The 13,427-nt window shown below is 30.3% G+C and overlaps 1 protein-coding gene and 1 long non-coding RNA gene across 2 annotated transcripts; one reads left to right on the top strand and one right to left on the bottom strand.

The window, feature by feature from the left end:
• Positions 1–556: 556 nt before the first annotated feature.
• Positions 557–3,844, top strand: LOC145627280 (organic cation/carnitine transporter 4-like). Its single transcript, XM_081679679.1, has 2 exons — positions 557–962; positions 2,650–3,844. Exons 1-2 carry the CDS (start codon positions 557–559, stop codon positions 3,831–3,833), a joined length of 1,590 nt encoding a protein of 529 aa, XP_081535805.1. The 3' UTR covers positions 3,834–3,844.
• A 3,059-nt stretch (positions 3,845–6,903) lies between these two features.
• On the bottom strand, positions 6,904–11,262 carry LOC145629328 (uncharacterized). The gene is made up of 2 exons (XR_014111639.1): positions 10,479–11,262; positions 6,904–7,103 (listed from the first exon to the last, which is right to left on the bottom strand). It is a non-coding gene; the product is annotated as an uncharacterized LOC145629328 (long non-coding RNA).
• Positions 11,263–13,427: the final 2,165 nt, after the last annotated feature.

Raw genomic sequence — 13,427 nt, 5'->3', positions numbered from 1 at the left:
GTACGTGTTTTATTTATACGGAGTAGGATAATAAATTAATAATAGATAGATTTGGAAAATAGGCGGAAACGACATCCTAAAAGTTACTAAATTAAAAAATTCAATATTTGGAAAATTACGCTTAGTATTTCCTACACTGTATAATTCTAGCATAACCAAATTAAATTAGATAGACTTATAATTCTACCACATTTAAAAAATCAATATTCACTAAAAACTTTCATGTCATTCTAATTCTTACGAGTATATAATTCCATTATTATAATTCTCGTGCAGCACAAGTGTAGATTATTTTTGCCATCTCAAGTAGGTTGTCAAACATTATTAGGAATAAAAGTCTACAATCGGCCCATCAGTTTTCACGTGTAAGTGTCCTAGTATACTATAATCACAAATTATTATAATTACAATTTATAATTGTGTCAAAATACAACAAGATTCCAACGTATATATTGGAACATTGCAACTTAGACACTTAGTACAACGTCATAAGCTATGATTTGAAGATAAATTCAACATTAATATTCCAAGTAATTAGCATAAATTCTCTAAAATAATGCCTACTCAAAACCTCCCGGAGCATTGGGATCTTAGACAGCCGTTGATTGTCCCGGCTAATGGAAAATCTAACGGTCCAGAGAAGTTAACCATCGATGACATGCTCTTAAAATATTGCGGCGAGTTTGGTAGGTGGCAACTAAGACATTTTGTATTAACAAGCTTAGCTTGGGCCTTAGAGGCTTTTCATACAATGGTTATGATCTTTGCTGACCGTGAGCCACGGTGGTTGTGTACTGGACCCGGTTGTCAAGCACAAGCCCAGCTTTGTGAGCTGCCACCGGGCTCGTGGGATTGGGTTGGTGGGCGTCGTAGCTCTACCGTGGCTGAGTGGGGGTTGGTGTGTGGTGAGAAGTATAAGGTTGGATTGGTGCAAGCTTTGTTCTTCTTTGGTTGCATGATAGGTACACAATATATTCTTTCATATCTTTGAGTTCGTTTATTAGATTTTTTTTTTTTTTTTTTATCTTTTGGTTTTCAAATAGAAGGGACAGTTTTGTAATGGCTACAATAAAATTGTAGCCACCACAAGAATGAAATCTACACCCTTGATTATCATTATGTAAATTAGGACCGTTCATTTTAGTTGACCATCAAATACCCAAAAAAATTTCTTTAAAAGTTTTTCCTTAATACTCTATACTCCATTGATAATTTTCTGCAAAGTATGAATAACAAACAATCCACTTAACATGAAATCCATCGATTAGTGCAAGAACAAACATGGAGAATTATGGAGAGGAATAACTAAATAATTATGAACTGTTGTATAATTATCCTATCCGATTTCCATCCATTCGTAAACTATCCCATGTATAAAATTGTATTCGTTTTTGAAGGTCATCGGTTGGCAGTTTCCATTGATTGTAATTGGTAATACTTTAATCCTATCTATAAGAATTGTTCCTCCATACAAATTTATTGGAGATTTAGGTTAATAGGTTAAAGGTTGAATACTTGAACAGTTGAACTGCGTCAATGGCAGCGACAATTTTTATTTTATTTTTTTGGAAAAAAGTAGTTTTAAGAAAAAATTTATAATTTAGAAGTCAATATATGAATGGACAAGATTAATCATTAATATTTAAACGGTTGAAATTAAAAGTAGTTACAATGGCTACATTTTTTATGTAGCCATTGAATAGTCTTCCCAAATAAAAGTCTCATTTTTCTTTTGTTCAGATTATTGGGTAGGTACGTGAGTGAAAAAATAAAATGAAATAAAATTGAGATTTGATTGATTAACATGTGTAACAAAAGGTTAAATTACCATTAATTTATTTAGTGTAAATCTTCTACTAGTATAATTGATATTTTTATTATATGGATGAAAAAATATTTTATATTATGTTATTAGATTTTTATTTGTAGTAAATATAATATTTAGTTTTCCAATAAACTCCATTTAAATAATAGGAATATTTAACAAATTATATTCATTCAACTCCAACAATGCGTTAATGTATGTGTTGCACGTTTAAAAAATAATAAAAAGAAATATGCACACAAATTTCCAAAATCTAACTAGATTGTTTTGTATAAGTGAAGCATACAAAATTTTACTTTAATTTATTTTCTTATTTGTTTTATATATCTCGCATTTGTTATAATAGTAACAATTTTAATTAGGGTCTGTTCTCATAAACTGAACTCAGCTGAACTGAAATGAAATGAAATGAAATAAAATGAATATTTTATAAGAGAAGAAAATTAGGAGGTGAATTGAAAATAAACGTATGAGAACAGGCCCTTAGTCTACACCAACAATTTTGTTTAAATAAAATAAGTTTGGAGAAAATAAGTCAAATTATTAATGTTTAAGGCTTTGAGACTTTGAGTGAATGGATTAGGATAGGTGCTAGTTGGGCCGATAGAGGGAAATAAAAGCACATTTATTTTGTGGCGTGCTGACTTCCGTAAAATGGGCCGGCCTTTACAAATTTGGGCCTTTACAAATTTAGTAACTACTTGTATTTTATGCACTATTTCACACTTCTAAGATTTTTTTTACTAAGATGCTTATGAAGTAGCAATAATAGCAAGCAACTAAGCATACACTTTCATTCTAATGGCAACTTTAATCAATTTCAGGAGCAGGAATATTTGGCCATCTCTCAGATTCATCACTAGGAAGAAAAGGCTCATTAACCATTATATGTCTATTAAATGGAATCCTCGGTTGCTTGACCGCCTTCTCTCCAAATTACGCCGTCTACACCCTCCTCCGCTTCCTAAGTGGCCTAGGCACGGGTGGTGTAGGCATGTGTGCCTTTGTCCTCGCCACTGAACCCATTGGACCAACTAAACGCGGTGTTGCTGGTATGTCTACCTTCTATTTCTTCTCCGCAGGCATTGCACTTCTCTCAGGAATCGCCTATGTATTCCAATCTTGGCGATCTCTCTACATTGCATCCTCGACACCTTCAATAGTCTTCATAGCAATCGTAGTGCCTTTCCTCTCGGAGTCACCTAGGTGGTACCTTGTACGTGGTAAGACAAAGGATGCAATGAATGTCATACGACATATGGCATTGTCTAATGGTAGGACAATACCACAAAACGTCGAGCTTATCCTAGATGATGATGCTAATAACAATAGCAACAAAGACGACGACACATTACTTGATGAAGAAGAAGCAAAAGAGGTAATAACAAAGGGCTCTTTACTAGACGTCCTTAAGTTACCAACCACAAGAGTACGCCTTTTATTAGCTATTATGATCAATTTTTGTTGTGCAATTGTATATTATGGACTTAGTCTAAATGTTGTCAATCTAGACACCAACCTCTACATCAACGTACTACTAAACGCAATTTTTGAACTACCTTCTTACACAATAACCGCGATAATGGCTGATAAGTTCGGAAGGAAGCCAGTAACAATAAGTACAATGTGGTTTAGTGGGGTGTTTTGTTTGTTAGGGAGCATAATAAAGAGCTACGGAATATGGAAGAATTTACAAATGTTATGTGGAATATTGGGAATTTTCGGTATGGCCGGAACTTATAATCTAATGTTTGTTTATACGACGGAGATGTTCCCTACGGTGGTTAGGAATACGGCCTTAGGATGTACCACACAAGCGTCTCAAACCGGAGCGATTTTAGCACCACTTGTGGTGATGATGGGAAGTACATTGCCCTTTGCCGTGTTCTCTGTATGTGGAATTGTTGGTGGTTTACTTGTGTTTTATTTGCGTGAAACTTTGAATCGGCCTTTGTATGATACAATGGCTGGTTTGGAGGAAGGTGAAGCTATTTTGAGCTATACATAAAAGAGTTTTAGTCCCTTTATTTGTTTCCTCTTCTTTAGTTCAATGTCACCTTTTTATTTTGGGTAATGGTAGATTTATATACTTATCAATACATTATAACAATACAATATATTTAACGCAATAGAAGTATATAATAGTATAATGCAATTCATATATATGCATGATTAAATCACACATTAATTAGTGTTTTAACCTTTATTTTATCTTAGAATAATAACTTTTATCTTCTTATATGCAGTTCTAAGAGTTGTATGTATCATTTTCCTTATAATTTTTGTGGGACTAATTTGGTCAATCGTTGATATGCCTAAGAGGAGTAGAAATGTAGAATAGAATCCTTAATATCTACTTGTTGACAATGTCAATCATAGCGTTTCAATTTTCAAAGTTGCAAGTTGCAATTTGATTAATTTGTGTACAGTGGCGGATCTAGCCTTGGTCCTGCTGGGTCACGTGACCTAGCAGGAAAAAAAAAAAAATTTTTTTTTTTTTTTTTTTTTTAAATGGCACCTATTAGAAAATAAGATATAAACATTATTTTTGGTTATAACTTAGCAATACAATCTTGTAGCTTAGTGGTTGGAGGGATTGGGACAAAGCCCAATTAGCAAGGCCCTAGCCACACAAGTCTTGAGTTCGAGCCTTAAGACTTGTAATTTTTGTATTCCTTTTATCTTTTTGTTTTTTTGTTTTTTTTTTTTTGTTTTTTTTTGGAATTCCTTTTATCTTTTTGTTTTTTTTTTTTTTTTTTCCTTCCTATGTTATGGTTATGTGATTTATTGATTTTCATGTGATTATTTCAATTTTTTCCTTCTTTTTTCATTTAATTCATTGTAGTAGCATTAGCTAGAAATAGAATATTTTTTTTTTTGGTTTTCCTTTTGAAATGATAATGAACTTATGATATTTGATTAACATGTGATTAATTTGATTATCCTTCAATGCTGTTATGTTTTGTGTTGTTGAGACATTACATTAAGTGGTTTTCCTAATTTGTGTAATTTTTGTATTCCTTTTATCTTTTTGTTTTTTTGTTTTTTTTTTTTGTTTTTTTTTGGAATTCCTTTTATCTTTTTGTTTTTTTTTTTTTTTTTTCCTTCCTATGTTATGGTTATGTGATTTATTGATTTTCATGTGATTATTTCAATTTTTTCCTTCTTTTTTCATTTAATTCATTGTAGTAGCATTAGCTAGAAATAGAATATTTTTTTTTTTGGTTTTCCTTTTGAAATGATAATGAACTTATGATATTTGATTAACATGTGATTAATTTGATTATCCTTCAATGCTGTTATGTTTTGTGTTGTTGAGACATTACATTAAGTGGTTTTCCTAATTTGTGTTGTATATATTATGTTTGTATAATTAAATTGGGTATTGTGACTTAATTGGCTATAATATTCTAAAAACCACTTGGGTATAGAATAGATAAGTTGCAAAAAGATTGAATTAATCTATTTTTGACAATATTGGATTTTGTAATTAAATTGAAATTGTGACTTAATTTTCATAAAAAACATATGATATAACAAGTTTCTTTAGTCCCAAGCATCCTCCTCCAAAAACTCATCGTCTATCACAAAATTCATCCACCTCCGGTATGCGGTCGATGAGTGATGATCGATATAGGTGACAGTGACCCAGCACCTTAAAAATCCTGGATCCGCCACTGTTTGTGTATGTACTCAATTCTAGTCCATACTTGATAATTGTAGATTGCTTCATAATAAATTGATTGACAGAGTACGAGTAGTTCATTGCTTGTTTATTGGATTTTGTTTATGTGCCATTGATTTTCCTTTCATTTTCAAGGTAAATTGAAGGATGAATATTTAAACTCATTAAATGCAATTACGGAGTAGTTTATAGAAGTTATCATTCAAATGAAGTTTAACTTGGCGATAAGTCAATATTTTGCGTTTTCTAAAAAAAAAATTCAATATTTTGGTCTTAATTGGATCAATTCTCAATTAATTAATATGATTTACTCAAATTTTGAATTATTTTTGGCTTATGCAGTCATTACATATTTACATTTATATAACTATGTGTTGTATGCTCCTTCAAAAAAAAAAAAAAAAAAAAAAAAAAAAAAAAAAAAAACTATGTGTTGTATCTTGTATGACTAGTATCCAAAATTCTGTACAAATTTGATCAAGAATCATGCAATTTGTAAATTTCTAGCCCCATTATTCTATTTAAAAGCAACTATCATAATTCCATTAAAGTTGTAGTTTAGGGATTTGTAACAAAATAATTATGGGAAAGATGGAATTATGACTACAATCTCCACAAAAAATATTTATAGGACGTCATAAAACAAAATTCAACTCCACCAATCACCAATTCACCATACACTTTCTTTGGGACCAAATCTCTATATAACTACACTATTTACATGGCCCTCCTAAAGATTCGGTTCCAATTATTCACAAGGAGCAAAATCATCACTCTTTTTCTATCGTTTTCAAGCTACTCTTCCATGTTCCAACTATGTCCTTTATATAAAAAAAAAGTCAATCACAAGTTTTTTACCCTAAATCACTCATTAATAAAGTATCACACAAAGAATGGGGAGGTCATATTTTAGTTGAGATTTGTTAGGGTGCAAATTGCCTCATCCAATCACCCTCAAGTTAGGTTTGAATTCGGGATTAACTTCTTTTATTTGAATTTGAAAATTTTGTTGATTTACTATTACTATTATTATTTATCGGTGATGAATAATTGAGAGCAATTTCATTTGGAATACAATCATCATTGAAGTAAATTAGCAAAATTGCAACATTACTAGACATTTTTAATCTTGGACAAATTATCCTTTTTTTTTTTTAATAATAACTTTGTTGGTGTTAATATTACTCTTTTTTCCTTCTTCAATATTATACTCGTCTTTAAATTTTAAACTTGCCAAATGAGCAAATTTAATTTGTGAAGCAATGGCTAGTAAGAGCAACACCAATTTGCCCATATATGAAAATGAGCAAATTGGGCAACCGATTGTACCTTATAAGATATAACCGGTTGTGTTGACATATACGGAGTATATAATTTTCAACACACCGTGGGATAATTAACTTTCCTCAAATAAGCAAAGAAAACTGCTTGACATATTCACAAATGGAAGGAGAACAGTATCTGCTATTCATCCACCAAATTCACTTAATTACAGATCTCACAAGGTTATTAAAATACAAAGCGGATGATAACGATCAAAACATGAAAGGAGCTGCAGAGAAGGCTGGGAACACCATCGGAAGAGGTTCTCGGCTGTTAAACATGCAATAAATGAAATACGTTAGATCGATGAAAATAATATCCACCATACCAAAATACAAAGTACGGAGTACTATTTAACTTAGCTTGTACTCGCTTTGTTCCTAATGATAGCAAGTAGATAACACTATTATATTATAAGTTATTTCAAATAAATATTAGACTCGTTACTTTCAATAGAATTACGTAGCATAATGTATCATATAGTCATATTACATCAAGTGATACCTTTCATCATCATTTAGAAATAAGAAAACACTAGTATGGTTATATGGTACAAGGTATATAAAATTAGTGCTCGTTATTAGGAGATTAATTAGTAGCATTACTTTATTTTAACCTTCATATATCCGTCTTTATCATTCTAGACATTTTCTTATACATAACAAAGTTAAGGCTGCTAATAATTTATTGGTGCAATTATTTGATTAGATAAGGATAAAAAAAAAATTACTAAATTCAATTGTTTTGCTACTAAATTCAATTGCTTTGCTAACCTACCTTGTTTGACTAATTAGACATCCCAACTTTCCCTTTGTATAGTACTAAAGCATATATGTCAATGATTTCAAGGTGTTGCAGTTTTGAGAAAAGACGAACCAAATATTTTCGTTTATCCATGTAACTTAAAAAAATATCTACAAGTATGATATAAACTTTAATGGACAACTTGATGGACCTTTTAACAATCTTTATCACTTAAAAAATGGAAATAAAATTTGCATAAAAAAAATAAAAAAAAAATCATCAATCCCATGCTGCATGATTTAATACTTTATTATTTATATTTACAAACTTTATCACTAATTATATGTTAAAAAAAATCATCAATCTCATGATGCATGATTTGATACTTTATTATTTATATTTGATGCTGAATCTTGTGACATGTAAGTGTTATGTATGAAGTATATGAACTGGCAACAAGAAAAAGTCTACTAAATTAAATTACACATTTTAATCAATAATTAACTCCTTTGTGAACATCAAAGACGGATTATTGCTTGCAAATATGTCAACATCAAAAGTTTGGTTACGTGAAAAGGAGATTAGAATTACATGAGAAGAAACAAGTCAACAAATCAAAGCGAGGTATTTTTTTAATGTCAACAAAATACATTGAATTATTGTTGAATCATATGCAATAGGTGTATATTTATGATTTTAACATGATGACTCAATGCCTTTGATTTATCCTTTATTATATTTCCATCCAATTATTTGGATCATACTCCTTATTAATTAGTGAGTATGAATGATTTTATTCTTGGAGAATTTAAATCATTATTTTGACTAGTTCAAATGACAAAATGACATTGAGTCATTTTCTAGACTAGAGAAGTATATAATCTATCTAATCTTTAACTCTATATATAGAAGTATATAAATTCTAGTCTAGAGCAAAAGGTTGGAATCAAGAGTAGATTATAGTTTCAAGGGCTTTAATCACACCATAAATCCGTAATATAAGTATTTAAATAATTAAAAAAAAAAAAAGGCTATTTATAAAAAGATTTGTTGAAAATATTACAACATACGGAGAATTGGTTGAGTGAAAGGGTGAAGGTTTACCAATTGATTGTTGGTGTAGTGGTGAATGGGATTACACTTGGTAGGGAAGACTCGTGTTCAATTCCCCGCATCAATAATTGGGAGGGGTAACTATCCATAACTGATCCTCAAATCCGGATTGGCTCAAAGGGTAAATTGGGCGGAAAAAAAAAATAGTGAAGGTTTAAATCTTAATCACACTGTTCCTTATTTTTATCAACGACCAAATGTGTATCAAATCATAAATATTGTGACATGTCAATGTAATCTGATCCAGATATGAATGACAAACTAACTAGAATTTGCATATCCAAACAGCTGATTGAATCCAACTGTCATACCATATCCAATACAAGGAGTATCTACACAAATTTCCATTATTAGCATTAAAAACAAACAAGTATTTGGAATTACCACCCCAAGGTCAAACCTTCTCCACTTACTTCCAAAATGTATCCACCAAAAAGCTAACAAAGGCGCATTATATAAAAGTTGATAGATTCTATTTTCAGGACTATTTTTTTCCACATTTTAATCGTGCTAAAATAAACCTAGCAAGAATACTAGTTTTTGGACATAATAAGTGATGTAACACAAAATTTGAGCTCTTATTTTGATTCACAATAAAAGGAGATTAAGATTTTAAGAGATTTTTAGTCTTTGATACATGGTTATAGCTTGTGACTTAATATTAAGAAATTAATATAATATGTATTATATAAGAAAAGTCTCATACTAATATATACTCATATGATAATGCATAAAGCCAGTTTGTGCATAACTGGTAACATATGTGGTTTTCTAAGAAATCATATACGGAGTACATATATCTATTACCATTACTTACACTTACGGAGTATTTTTTTATTTGCACAAACCAAACATATAAGAGTACTTCTTAATTTTTTGAAAGAATTTTTGATTCTTTTTAAAAACCTTGAAATGACATGAACATCACCAATAATTTAATTGATTAGTACATAATTGTTTTCATATTAATGTTGCCTCGTGATAAGTGGTTTGCCTATCTTCTCTCACTATAGTAGTTTTCTTAACTTATAGTTCTTGTATTATTAGAAGTTATCGTTTTTTCCAACTTGGCGATAGATGGAGAAATAATTCAATTATGATGTGAGAGGTTCTTAATTTCAACAACAATACGACAAAGTGATTAGGTAGTAAGTTTTTAACTACAAATATATGTACACATACACAATTAGGTACTAAATTGAGTAGCTACATACCTTTTTTACAAAAAAATAGTTAACACTCACAATTTTTATGAACCAAATAACTTCCGCAATTTATGTTGATCATGGATTTATGTATGTGATCAAAGTACATTCGTGTGTTACCACTTACCAGTATAGGTCACATGTAATGTAATCCAATTTTTAACAACAATTTGTTGAAATAGAACTCGTTCTAACCCTTATGACACAAAATTGATGCAAGAACGGAAAGCGATTTATTAACTTATAACATGCATATATTTTGTCCGTTAGCATTGACCATATTTGCTAACTCCTCAGATCACATAAAATTTCAATTCAAAATCAAGTGAACTTCAACGAATTAAAATATTTAATTTAAAATTAAATGAGAACGACTAGTAAAAGAATAGGTTTAAAAAACTCATTCATTTTACTCCAACTAAAGACATACAAATGTAAATTTTAATTACAGTTATAATTTATTTAGTTTTTTAAAATTTGTGACGATAAAAAAAAAAAATTTCATTAAAAAAATAATTAAAAATTTTAAAATTATTACTAATAATAATTTTTTTTTTTAAAGGAAGGGGTTAATGATCCATACCCAAAATTATCATAGGAGCGAGAACGAGCATTGACCTCGACCGAGGACGAACCACACCGCTTGGCAGTCCTCGGAGAAGCCGGTTTCCGGTTAACCGGCTTTTGCAAAGTCACCGAGACGGCGTTATCCTCCGATATAGCAAAAAGGGATGGCTTCCAATCGGCCGAGGAGCCCCTAGTAGGGGCTCGTTTACGACGTCGGTTAACAAGGGAGCGTGTCTCCTCCGTCCTCGGGGTCGGAGGAGACGTAGGCTCCTCTTCATCATTAGAAGAAGAAGAAGGGTTTATCATGGTGCAACAAGTTACACATTCAAAGAGAAACCTCATCTTCTTTTTTAGTCTTTTTTTGTGTTTGTTTAGTTGAAGAGGAGGAAAAAAAATGAAGGGGTGGATGAAGTTATATATTGTGAATGTTTAGGAAGATTTCATTAAATGTTGGTAAATCTTGGTGATCACCTTGATTATGAAGTTATGATTGTATGAAAGATTGTGAATTTTTTGAGGATTTTTTATTTGCTTTAATAATAGATCAGATTTTTTTAAGTGGATATTACTTTTCTTTTCTTTTATTTTTTACAAATAAAAGAAATGTAAAGTGTGTGTTGTAGGATTGGTTCCAATTTGCTATCAAGAAAATGACGTGTTATAATATTAAATGATATAGGGCCTGCTTGGAAAATTTTTTTAAAACTAATTTTCTTGATGGAGCAAACTTAATTATTGGGACAAATTTTTAATAAAAAAAATTTGACAATTTAGATTATGATAAATAGTGTTCATTAGATACAAAGTTACCTTCAAAAAATCCCCTCAAAAAAAAAAAAAAAAAATTACCTTAAAACAACCAAAGTAATGGTGATATTCCGTTTAAATTAAAAGTGTCATATTTTTAAAAAATAATGTGACATAGCTCTCATGATAATAGAAATGTACGTTTCATCCATTTTTTATTTAATTAGTTGTAACATGTTAAATTTCACCCTTGTTAGACCATTGCATAGTTCCAACCTTTTTTATATTTCTAAAATTATAGATAAGTAAAAAGTATAAAAGAAATTAAAAGAAAAAAAAAATTGATATTATGAAAATACTTCATTTAAAGTGAGATGAATGTAACAAAATCTCACATGATTATATTTTGTCTAACACGTAATTTTACAAAGGTGGTCAATAGAAAAATAATGTAAATAGTTTTAATTTCTATATGTTGTAGGTAAAAGAGAACGAACTAAGAACCTTTATATTATAAAGGTGATCGTATAATACTCTTTATCATTATTATCCCCTTATATATAATCTCTTAATTTACAATCTAAAAATCATAATGTACCATAATTTAATCAAGCTTTAGCTACCTCGTATTTGGTTAATAGTTAGATTAGTTACTTATTTATTTGTTTGTTTTTGCTAAGCCTTTGAGTTGAATTGGTTACTTCCTTAGCGTTGATTCAAGTCTCTTAGGATTCAATCGACCCTTAGGGCCTGTTCTCATTGACTAAACTCAGCTGAACTAAACTGAACTAAACTGAACTGAATTGAGTTGAACTGAACTGAACTGAACTGAACTGAAATGAATATTTTATAAGAGAAGGAAATTAGGAGCTGAACTAACTGAACTGAACTGAGCTGAACTAAACTGAACTGAGCTGAACTGAACTGAACTGAACTGAATTTCAACGTAAGAGAATAGACCCTTTACTTACCGACTACATAGTAGTAATTGTTAAGTACTCCGTATCAATCTTTAGTGTACCCGGTATAATAAATGCTAAAGTGTTTGGAATATTGGTAAATTTTAAATTTATCATTAAACTTAATTAAGGATTTATCTTAAAATTTGAGTATATTCCTTGTATGACTAAGGGCCTGCTCTCATTGACTGAACTCAGTTGAACTTAACTGAACTGATCTGAATTGAGCTGAACTGAACTGAACTGAACTGAGCTGAACTGAGCTGAACTGAACTGAATATTTTATAACAGAAGAAAATTAGGAGCTGAACTGAACTGAACTGAACTGAACTGAATTTCAACGTAAGAGAACAGGCCCTAAGTCAAAACATGATAAAATGAAATAGTACGGAGGTAATAGAGTAACTTGGAGGATATGGCAATGCTTTGGAAGAAAGCTGTTTTACTTGGAATTAGTTGTTAGTTTGTTACTTGTTAGGTGTTGTAGAAATGCGGACAGGATGGAATCATGGAATCTCTGGCCTATTGACAATAATAATTGTGGTATTGGTTATATGAAATTAACAACTAACTTCATGCTATTATTGTTATATTAGTAAGTTCGTATTTATCTAATATTGTTATTTGTTACATACTTTTTCGTTGCAAATTAGGTAACACCTTTCATTTAGGCATGTTTTACAACGTCGTATAACTGAACCGATTGGAGCTGAACTGAACTGAGTAGAACTTAAATGAATATTTTATGAGTGAAGGAAAATAGGAACTGAACTGAACTAATTGGAGCTTAATTGAACTGAAATTAAGCTGCAGTGAACAGACCCTAAATACAAAATTTTTAATTATGTATAAGCAAAAATTATAAACATTTGATGTGATATTTTAAAAATAGATGCTAAGACGAATTGAATCTAATAAGACCTCACCCCACATATTTATTTTATACCGCTAAATCACAAAATCAAGTCAAAGTAAGTTATGTGAATAATGCACAAAGTCAAAATGTATTGAATTAAAAGAAACGAAAGAAGTACAAAATAATTTTATCTCATGTAAGTGATCGTTTTATTATATTTCGTAATATAGTCATTCGGCTATATTCTAAAGAACACGTATATAAATTATCTTTAAATCTTCAAATGGTATACATACTCTTTAATATATTTAGGATGAAAGACAATATTATGTATTAATTGGTAAGAGACGAAAAATATGCTGAGACTAATCCAACGGCATATTAAACAAAAATACTTGATTTT

The sequence above is a fragment of the Chenopodium album genome, chromosome 4 (assembly GCF_948465745.1).
Source record: "Chenopodium album chromosome 4, dcCheAlbu1.1, whole genome shotgun sequence".
Taxonomy (NCBI): domain Eukaryota; kingdom Viridiplantae; phylum Streptophyta; class Magnoliopsida; order Caryophyllales; family Amaranthaceae; genus Chenopodium; species Chenopodium album.
Note: the sequence above shows the minus strand (reverse complement) of the source record. Positions and strands in the feature narration are given on the sequence as shown.

Bases quoted from the DNA above. Each gene is read 5' to 3' on its own strand.
- LOC145627280 (XM_081679679.1), top strand. From the start codon at position 557: ATGCCTACTCAAAACCTCCCGGAGCATTGGGATCTTAGACAGCCGTTG. The intron at 963-2,649 runs GTACACAATATA...AATCAATTTCAG, and splicing joins CTTCTTTGGTTGCATGATAG to GAGCAGGAATATTTGGCCAT.